The sequence below is a fragment of the Borostomias antarcticus genome (assembly GCF_949987555.1).
Source record: "Borostomias antarcticus genome assembly, chromosome: 6".
NCBI lineage: Eukaryota > Metazoa > Chordata > Actinopteri > Stomiiformes > Stomiidae > Borostomias > Borostomias antarcticus.
This window is the reverse complement of record NC_140239.1, coordinates 30,121,851-30,132,478: the sequence shown is the minus strand read 5'-3', so window position 1 is coordinate 30,132,478 and position 10,628 is coordinate 30,121,851. Positions and strand designations below refer to the sequence as shown.

The following is a 10,628-nucleotide window of genomic DNA, read 5'->3' as shown; positions in this document are numbered from 1 at the left end:
TCCTGTCCAGTGTACTACTTGCTCTCCTCGGCCATTGAATCTTCAATACCAAATCTCCATCATTTATCACCTTCTATAGGAATAAGTAGGAATGTGTTTTTATTCTCTGGTTGAGTGTATGTAGTTCAACTCAAAAACGTCATGGTCATTGTTAATTGGACATGGTTCACTTGAAGAACGAATACTGCCTCTCCCGATACCATCATACCGTAGTGGGGAACACTACACAGTTAAAAGCAAAGTCCCACAAAGAATGTCTTCACATCTCTCTGTCTTTTGTTCTTCATTTAGGGTCTCCTTCACAGGCTGTCCTACGCGGATGTGTTTCAGTACGTAGTAACAAGTAGCTCGGATGATTCATACTGTAGTTAAGCAGAAATGAAATCATCTCCAACACAGTTGACCAAACTACTGATGATGAGGTGTTTCCATGTAGTTAATAGGTTGTGACCCGATGATTGGGCTTATAGAGATTTGTGAGTCTGACTTGTGTACTTAGCAATTAAGCTTTTATGTCTGGGGTTCAGGGGGATGATTCAGGAGGAAAGTATCTGAGAGGAAAAAGCTGAGCATCAATGGTTTGCTGAGTTGAATTCTCAATTTCCTACGTATGTGTCTAAGTGCCATGTTAATGTGAGCACACGGTAGCATGCTCTTTTTCTTCGGGGTATGTCTTCAAGTGAAGTGTCTTTCCAGACTCCCTTATCTACTCTGTCCTCTTCACCATATTTGTATTGCAAGGTCTTGTCATCTGCTAAAAACATTTGCAGAGGGAAAAAAGGAACTGGGTGTCATATTACTGCCCAGCTGCGTGCAGTCCAAGTCAGAATGATGGAATTAAGCACAAATGCCAGGTTAAATTTTCAGTAGTTTTATTGAAAAATGCCTCTTCTGTTTCAGAAATAAATAAGAAAATAAGGCTGTGGAATTCACAAGCTGCAGTTAAAACATGAAGCAGCAATACCATATCCATAGTCTTGCACACAAATTCCAACTGCATTAGATATTGATAAAACAACAATGACAACCACTATATTCTGATTAAAAAACCGTACTAAATATACACCACAGACATGCAATTCCACCTTTGGTAAAATCAGCTGTGACTTGATATAAGAAACCGATAAATATTTAGTCTAGAGATACAAAATGGAAGCCATGTTTAACTGCAGTACTGAAATGGAAAAACTCGGAAGATGCAGAACAAAAGGCCATATTTAAGTTAGAAAAAAAGGCAAAACTATGAAAAAGGACTAGAAAACATTTAGTTTTATGATCAGACAAATTGGATGAAATGTGACTGAAAAAGAGGCGTTTCCTCCTCATCCCAACACTGAAACAAAAACTAAACATTTTCTTTCCTCTAATACCTTTGAAATGTTGGTTTTGTGATGAAGAGTGCATTGTCCAACACTGCAATTTGATAAACACTTAATGCAGATATGTTACAAGCAAAAGACACAATAGGGAAAAGACAACAATATCACAGATTCCCATGGAATAATTTCAGGTTTATGCTTTGCTACCTCTCCCCCCACAAACGATGAATTCACAAACGCTTTAAGGTACAACCAAATAAAGACGAGGTATCAAACCCCTTTTTTAGTGTGAAATGTGCATAGCCCTCAATGATATTCATATATGGACACAGCATTAACAAACAGGAAGAAGAAGAACAACAAAAACCATCCTCTCTTATGACGCTATCCTTTTGGACTCCTTTCTTGATAGTGACCTCTTTCGACGCTTGTTTTGTGAGAACTCGTCTTCCTCTTGGATTGGGACTACGTAGGTTTCAGGCTCAGATGGGTATGGGTCTGGTTGGAAATAGTGTTTGGCCAATTTAAGGGTAATTTCTCAGAGTATGTTTCAAAAAGCACAAGATGAATGTCTTTGATACAACATATCAAACTATGAATATCAGAATATGAGTGAAATGGTAGTGGTAAAAACAGATGACATGGGCACTGATAGAAAAGGTCTGTAAACAATTCAGTGCGTTTTCTATATCTGACTGATGTTAGTGTTCCAATGTTTAAAATAGTTTGAGATGAGGGCGACTTATCTACCAGACTCATCATTGCCATGTGCTGCAACTCATTCATTTACAAAATGAACAACAAAAAATATCAAAATCAAGTAAGAGTTCAATCACCAGTCTAGTTCTACATTTGGGATTGTGATGTTCCTTCTCACAACACACAGAGGTACAGCTGGTATCGGAATACTACTACTAACTAACGCCAGAGCCAAACGAGAACAGGGAAAACAGAAGCAGGAGAGTTGGCAGGTTGGAGATGAAGGGAAACTAAACTACCCAAACCACCAGGGTCACTTGTACAAAAGGCACGTGGTTCTAATATGGCCCTGAGCAGTTTATGGGGGACATCACTTGTAGTGACACAGAGAAGGGAGGGCAAGAGGCATTCATGTTGGCATTAGGCAAGCAGGAGGTTACAAGGCACGAGCGTTCTACAGGTGTTAAACTAAATTGGGTGGATGTGATTCAAAAATCATTTACAAGGCACAATTAGTTTATTTACAGATATCACCTCAGAGTAAACCATGTTAACAATGTTGTTGGAGTTGGTGCTGTTGTTGTTTCTGCTACAGATCCGACTTGTTAGTATTTGTAGTTTGTATTTTGCACATGCTCCTCCACCCGATACCAGGTCTTTGATGGTTCTTTGGCTTCAAGATGCAAACAGACCACTACCTTCTTGCCATCAGCGTTGTTTTGTTTGTTCTACTTGCTCTAAGTAGTTGTTAGTACCAGTCCTTTTTGTTTGTTGTTTGTTTGTTTCATTATAGTTTGTTTACTAATCATTTCCTTGGTGGTTATCCCCAAACCGCTTTATAGCGTGTGAGTGTATCTCAGTAACAGGACTCAGGATATTCAAAGTGAATGCAGCACAGGCGATTTAGAAAGTTTACTATGGAAAACCTGCAATAGGTTAAAAAGGATGTTAGTTTTCAATTGGAATGGCAGCATCCCTTTTTTTTTTACTCTAATCTCCAAATATCAACAATGTAATAAACTGATTACAATCAAGATATTTTCTACGATAAATTTTGTTGTCACTCAACCAACAAGGTTACAGTACATCATCAAACTATGTTATGTAACACCTTGTAATCCCATTTATGTTATGTCATTTTTCAGACCACAAATTCCATGCTTGTTTTTCGGGGGTATTCCATGCTTTAGTCTCATGCAGTCATAAATAGTCGTGCGACGCTGCTGTTCACACACCTCTGTATCCTTGTCCATTGTAAGGGATGCCCACGCACTGAGAGGAGTCACAGTAGCCAGCGGGGCCAGGCGGTCCCCTAATCCCTGCAAAGCCCTGGCGGCCAGGGGGTCCGCGGGCCCCGGAGGAGCCTGGGGGTCCAGGAGGGCCCGTCCGAGACTCGCCCGGTGGGCCTGGCGGGAGAAAAAACATCAACCGTCACAATCGGGATCAGCCCCTGTCATCGTCGTCCCCCCTCCGATCCCGACGGGGATTGGAAGCGCGGGCAACGGTGACTGGTTTTCCGCCACGACGTTTGGAACATTCAATAAAATAGTGAAGGAAAAACCTGAGTCGGCGGATCCCTTTTTCCTCTCTCCATGACGTTTAGAAAGCTAGCTTGGAAATGTTCCTCCTCAGACTCTACGTGTTTGGACCATGTCTTGCGAACGAAACCGATGAGAGAAAGAGAAGACCTTCGTGCACCAATCTAACTCTCCCTTCAACAATCACTCATTATCACTATCACTATTTGCTCTCCCTTTAAGCTGGGCAATCCCTTTTCCCCGGTCCAAACTTCCCTGGTCTTGACCTTGTACTGTAGGCCTCGCTCAGACTTCCCCCCTTTTTTTCCCCTCACGTTCTTATCGAAGGCCTTCTCATCCAAGCCTGTTACTTTAGCTAACTCAGCCGGCTGTTTTACTGCAGGTATTACAGACAAACCAGATGTCTGTATTAGCTGAGCTACTCTGGCAGGATCATCTTATGTTTATATTGGACGACCTCACAGGGCTGTTGGCTGGGGTCTACCGCTAATCCTTCAGGGGGTTAAAACCAATTGACTTCCTGTCCGTTCTTTGGTTTCAGGACTCTCTCTCTCTCTCTGTCAGCTCACAGAACCTACGGAATCAGACGCGAGTTCTGAACACTTCTGTTTTTCATAAGAAAAAGAATGTCTGACTTTGATAATCATCCCCGCAACTCTATACAAATCAAGACAATATTGCATATCGGGACCCGGTATCTGTGACGAGCGTAGCCCCTCTCTCCCTTTCTGGGAACTCCTCTTCAGCAAGCAGCTGCTCTCCTTCTCGCCCCTCCTCAACCCACACTGCCTGGACCGTATGTGATCTGAGAGAGGTCATCGGGTTGATCCATGACCTCTGATATAGTATCTTGATGTGCAGCGATTCTTGTTTACTCTGACTGGGATTTTTTTTTTTTTTTAAACAACTGCATTTGAACATCTGTGTGAGCACCTCACACAAAATCAACACGGATCCTCTGGAAGGCCTGGAAGGTTTAACACGGGGAACTCAGACGACAGAGCGCTGGTGGTAATTTATGAAGTACAGCTGCCTGAGCACGGCTTCGGGCTAGAACTTAGCAGGGTGAGCCGAGCTGGGGCGTAGCGCATTTCGGAGAGATATGACCCCTCTGTATGTGTATTTGTCATGACACGGCGCAAGACAACAGTGGCTGGATTGTTGTTATGGTTCTCGAATAGCGATATTATGCGAAAAACATACCGTTAGGTCCTCTCTGTCCCCTCTGTCCAACGCCTGCGGTTCCTCTCTCACCCTTCTCCCCCGCAAGTCCTGGAACAAACAACGACACGGACTCAGACACGCACTACAAAGACCTCGTGTTAAGACCTCATGTGTTATGGCTGCCGCAGAACAAAAATATCCCAACCAGGTCCCAGACGTTGCCCTAGAACCACTGAAAATAATCGGAGACACACGGAGAACACAGACAAATAGAATTAGGATTGAAGATGAGACAGAGTAAAGCCTGTAAAGGCTTAATTTAACACATCCCACTGACATAACACAGAGTAGAAGGCCCATCTGCTGTACGACAACCGCAAAAAACAATATGACAAGTAAATACGACGCTAAACACCCACTGACTCCACAGAGCGCCACACTCTAATCCGTCCGTTGATAAACGGACGGATTACTGCGGAACGTTCGGGCGGGATAATTCTAGAATCTAGAATTCTAGAACTCTAGAATTATCCCACCAGAAAGTTCCTCAGACAAAAGGAACAGCGGCTGCCGGCGGCGTACCTCTCTCTCCCAGCTGACCGGGCTGTCCGGGACTCCCGGGGAAGCCGTTCCTCCCCGTCGGGCCCGGTTCTCCGCGCGGACCCTGGTTGCCGGGCGAGCCGGGGGGTCCGGCGGGGCCGGGGCTGTGGTTGCTGCGGTAGCCGTTGGGGATCTGGTTCAGGATGGTGTTGACCCGGTTCATTTGCGCTGTAACGTGAGGAGAGGAGGGAAAGAGCGTTGAGGGAAAAAGAGCGGAGCTTTCTAGAAAGGCAGACAGGAGTTCTGCAGGGAGTCGGGTTTTCCCGGGGGTTGCCAGAACTACTTCTAAGTGTGGTGCGGAAAAAAACAAAAGAAGCTCCCTCACCGTTCACTAGCTGCTCGCAGACTTGCCTGGCGATGGATCGCATCATGTTCTGAGGAGCAAAGTCCCCCTAGAAGCAGAGAAGTAGGTGTGGTGATGAATACAAACCACAGCAGATGACTGACGGATACAGGTTGAACTACGGAAAGCAGAAAGGGTCAACTTACTCTCTCTCCTTTGTCTCCTTTCACCCCAGAAGGACCCTGTAACAGCAGAAGAGAGGAAGACATTCTATCACACTGCATGAGCGAACGCGTCGGCGCCGGAGTCCACCGGCCTGTTGGTTATCTGCGCAGCGCGGACGGAGCCCAGACAGCAGTCCGATCAGGGCCATATACAGGCCAGATCTGGGCCATATACAGGCCAGATCTGGCACTTGTGGCTTAGTTCCGGCCCATATATGGCCCAGATCCGCTTGCTATCTGGGAGAGGTGACAGCGCTACTCACAGAGACGCCGGTATCGCCAGATTTCCCAGGTTGCCCTGCAGCTCCGGGTATCCCAGGAGATCCAGGAGTTCCCTGGACAACATCAAAAAATACATTCACGCTTAATCAACCATGTTTACTGTCAGTTTACAAAGCACAAACTCTACACGGAACAGAGTGCTACTGGGTTTTGTGGGAACGTACCATCGGTCCCGTTGGACCTCTGGGTCCGGCATGTCCCTCTTTTCCTGGGGGTCCCTGTATTCACAGGAGCAGAGAACTGAGCCTGATGCAGAGCTTTGAAACGTGTAGAGAACACACCTAGATAGCAAGGGGATCTGGGCCATATACAGGCCAGATCTGGCCCTTGTGGCTTAGTTCCGGCCCATATATGGCCCAGAATAATTACACATCCGCTTGCTATCTGGGTTATAATCAAGTACATTTTACCCACCCTCACTCCAGCTGGTCCGATCGGGCCGACACCACCAGCGGGCCCAGGTGGACCCTGGGAAACGTAGGAAAAAGCAAGACAATTGATTTTCTCACAAGCCACATTAACAAAGGTCAGTTAACTTTGACCAACCGACTAGAACCAGTTTGTTTCACCACCATTTTTTTCCGCATGTCAAACAATAAATCTCCCTTTATTTCTCATTTGCTCCAAAACCTTGCACACTTTTTTTTATTGTCAATCTTCACTTGCCTTTGATGCTTTGGCATAAGATTTACAGGGAACATAATATATTCCAGATCCGTTTTATTGGCCATTATAAACCAGTGCTGCACACTCTGCAAGTCATTAAATGCATGTTGCTATAGCATCTGCTCCAACATGGTCACCTGCAAACTACCCACATCGCATTTCACACGGAGATGGGTTCAACAAAGCTACACTGATACATTGATCCGTTCTCATCCACCTTAGTCATTCGGTGTCTGGGGTCAAGTGGCGTCCACACAGGAACGTGAACTCTGAACCCTAGCACTCTGTCTAAGGGGATACGGTCCTCAGTAAACAACCAGCCGTTCTCATCTCAGACCATAATGGTTGGGCTTTGGGAACAGAACAAACAGATGCTCTTCAATGGGTCTGGTGGGGGGCTTCAGAGGGCATTAGTCAGCCTCCGTGTCTATAAACACAGTTAATGGGGACCATCTCCGGTGATCTCTTAAGTACAGGAGTGGCTGATTGGGGACACGTGCAAGTGCATTGTTACTGTGTTCAAAGTCAAAAGCCAAGCCTGGAAGCTATCGAGACGTCCGTGGTGTCGTCAGTATCGCTGAGAAGGTCGAGCCAGCTTCGTTCCTCGCGCACGTAGCGTGAGTTACTCACCCCAACACCCTGTGCTGCTGTGCCATGTCTAATAGAGGCGTTGTCTGAGAAAGACAAGGGCCTTATAACTCCACAACAATGGCCGGGTTTCCCGATAAAGAACCTTCTTAAGGAACCCTTCTTAAGCAACCCTTTGCATGGGAGTTAAGAAGTACTTTGGAGTTAAGAAGCTTCTTAACTCGTTCGGGAAACCTGGCCAATGTCCTTTTCCATTAAATTCAGTATCACCTCATCAGTTTAGCGAACGGTTCAAAATTCGCTGACAACGAGGGCAAACGCGTTGTGGAAGGCAAGGCATTTGTTTAAGCGGCGTTACGTTAATAATATAAAGGTGGTTCGCTTTTAACTCCCTTACTCTGAACGCCAAGAGAGACTGAAATCCTTACTGTCCTCCCTCATGTGAAATATATCGTCTGTGGCTCACTACGTGGACAGAGGCCAGAATAGTAGCAAAAAAACATACAGTGAATTATCCCCTGGTTTCCTGTTTTAAACAAAAAAAAAACACACAGCCAGGGCTCCCAGCCAGAACATAACTCACTTTCTGTCCAGGTAGGCCGGAGTCTCCAGCGTCTCCCTTCGGTCCCGGGCGACCCTGGAGAGACAAGGGGGGAAGAACCGAATCATGTAGCGCGGGGGAGAGAGAAGAGGAGAGCACGGCCGGTGAGAGAGACCAGAAGAACCTCGCTGCACGTTCAACACTCATTCAGTGCCCCTGTCAGACCGCCCGGTGTCTAAGAGACGGGCTTTGCCAACGCGTTCCGGAACGTTCCAAGATAAACATTATGTAACGAGGACGCAATACAACGTGTGGATGTCTGGTGTTGGTCTGACGGAAGGTTTTTCTTTCTTCTTCTTGAGGTTGGGTTTCAGAGGAGGAAATCCCAAGCTGATTTATGTCATGCGTTTGAGATTAGGTGGTTTAAAGGCCCTGCTATCATGTCAATCCCCAGACATGGAGGAATGCGGGCTAAACAGACCTCTGCCACCATTATTCCAGGGCTTGTAAATTCCTTGCATAATATAATGGCAAACCACCACTATTTGATGTGTTAAGGCATTGTGGGATTTATGTGCGACCGCTGAAAACTAGCTGTGTGCAGCAATGCCTGTGGCAGGGGGGAGGTCTGTGTGTGTGTGTGTGTGTGTGTGTGTGTGTGTGTGTGTGTGTGTGTGTGAGAGTGTGAGTGTGAGTGACTCACCATTTCACCAGGCATAGACATCCCGCTAGGGCCTTGAGGGCCGGGTAGACCCATAGGTCCTGGAACCCCCGATTCTCCGCGTGGCCCGATCGGACCCTGTCAGATAACACCCAGAGACAGGCAAGAGATGAGCACCACATCTCCAGGTCTCGCCTGCTACCCAGATCTGCTATCGCAGAGGTTTCTGGAACAAGGCACCACCAGACACTGTGGAATGCTTCTGCACTATCGAACCGAGCCTCCCTTAGTATCAAGAAGACGACTAACAACTCTTCCGATAATTGAGTTCAGATGTGCCTCTTCCCACTTCAAAGCTGCTCGCACTGTAAACAGGTTTCGGTTTTCATCAAGGGCAGATATATTTTACGGGAGACTCCAATATTCCCCAGACTGGTTGACCATTTTATGACTTGCCTCTTTTTTTTTGTTACTTTTTTTTGAAAGGTAAGCCAGTAGCTTAGGTGGGGGGATATGAGAGGGGAGGATAGTGAGGTGGGGGGATATGAGAGGGGAGGATAGTGAGGTGGGGGGGTAGTGGGGTAGGGGGATAGTGAGGTGGGGGGGGTAGTGGGGTAGGGGGATAGAAGGGGGGGGGTAGTGAGGTGGACGGTTAATAGAAGGGGGGGGTAGTGAGGTTGGGGGATAGTGGGGTGGGGGGATAGTTGGGTGGGAGGATAGGGGGGTGGGAGGTTAGGGGGTGGGGGGATAGGGAGGTGAGGGGATAGTGGGGTGGGGGGATAGTTGGGTGGGGGTTAGGGAGGTGGGGGGATAGTGGGGTGGGGGGATAGTGGGGTGGGGGGATAGGGAGGTGGGGGGATAGTGGGGTGGGAGGTTAGGGAGGTGGGGGGTTAGTGAGGTGGGGGGATAGTGGGGTGGGGGGATAGGGAGGTGGGGGGATAGGGGGGTGGGGGATAGTGGGATGGGGGGATAGTGGGATGGGAGGTTAGGGGGGTGGGGGGATAGTGGGGTGGGAGGTTAGGGGGGTGGGGGGATAGTGGGGTGGGAGGTTAGGGAGGTGGGGGGTTAGTGAGGTGGGGGGATAGGGGGGTGGGGGGAAAGGGAGGTGGGAGGTTAGGGAGGTGGGAGGATAGGGAGGTGGGGGAATAGTGGGGTGGGAGGTTAGGGGGGTGGGGGATAGTGGGGTGGGGGGATAGGGGGGTACTCACCGCAGAGCCAGACGTTCCTCTCTCACCCCTGGGACCTTTATTACCGGGTGCACCCTGGAGAAAGAGGAGCATTTGGCACAAATTAACAGAGAGAGAGAGAGAGAGAGAGAGAGAGAGAGAGAGACAGAGAGAGAGAGTGGGGAGAGAGCTTTACCTAGATAGACAGATCAAGCTAGAGCTAGAGAAAAAGAGAGAGAGAGGGAAAGAGAGAAAGAGAGAGAGGGGAGAGAGCTATACCTAAAAAGAAAGATCGAGCTTGAGCTAGAGAGAGAGAGAGATGGAGAGATGGAGCTACACAGAGTTCAGAAAGTTCAGAGGAGTAACTTAGCATCTGTGTGCTGTCAGAATAGATGGTCCTTATCAAGGGGGTGCCCCCCCCCCCTCCCTTCTTAATAAAGATCATCTTTTATGGTCCATGTTGACTTGATGTTGAGTGTACAGTGCATTAATGCCAAGGTGAACATGATACCCAGACCACCGTGATATATTTCGAACCGGTTAGAAATCACCAGAGGTTTGAAGTGAAGTACCGGCCCAGGTACATGTCGAGGGCCCCGGTTAGGAGGGCCCTGGTTCGGAGTGTGTGTGGGGGTCCTTACCACTGGCCCCGTGGGCCCCGCGGGGCCGCTGCTCTCCACGTTGCATGTGCATGACTTGGGGAGGGACGGGCACTTGGACTCGTCTCTCTGGATGACGAACAGGGGAAGAGACACAGATGACTGGTGAGCTGAGATACAGTAACGGGGTGGATTTGGTCGTCAGCCAGTGATGTCATCTCCCTAAGAACCATCCGCCTGGGAGTCCCGGCGCCGGTAGTTCACAACCCGGCGGGGTCGGGAGGTCGGAGTGCAGCGC

At 47.9% G+C, this 10,628-nt stretch overlaps 1 protein-coding gene across 1 annotated transcript in view; it reads right to left on the bottom strand.

Annotated features, from left to right (window-relative positions):
* Positions 1 to 889: 889 nt before the first annotated feature.
* Positions 890 to 10,628, bottom strand: part of LOC311310778 (collagen alpha-1(XII) chain-like) — a gene marked incomplete at its 5' end in the record, with an annotated part of 86,634 nt that continues 76,895 nt past the window's right edge. The window contains 13 exons of the mRNA XM_084440328.1: positions 890 to 1,817; positions 3,254 to 3,424; positions 4,760 to 4,828; positions 5,303 to 5,488; positions 5,646 to 5,712; positions 5,810 to 5,845; positions 6,091 to 6,162; positions 6,274 to 6,327; positions 6,524 to 6,577; positions 7,947 to 8,000; positions 8,608 to 8,703; positions 9,774 to 9,827; positions 10,373 to 10,459. Coding sequence (XP_084296454.1) covers positions 1,696 to 1,817; positions 3,254 to 3,424; positions 4,760 to 4,828; positions 5,303 to 5,488; positions 5,646 to 5,712; positions 5,810 to 5,845; positions 6,091 to 6,162; positions 6,274 to 6,327; positions 6,524 to 6,577; positions 7,947 to 8,000; positions 8,608 to 8,703; positions 9,774 to 9,827; positions 10,373 to 10,459 — 1,122 coding nt within the window. The 3' untranslated portion in view covers positions 890 to 1,695. The remainder of the gene's footprint in view (positions 1,818 to 3,253; positions 3,425 to 4,759; positions 4,829 to 5,302; positions 5,489 to 5,645; positions 5,713 to 5,809; positions 5,846 to 6,090; positions 6,163 to 6,273; positions 6,328 to 6,523; positions 6,578 to 7,946; positions 8,001 to 8,607; positions 8,704 to 9,773; positions 9,828 to 10,372; positions 10,460 to 10,628) is intronic.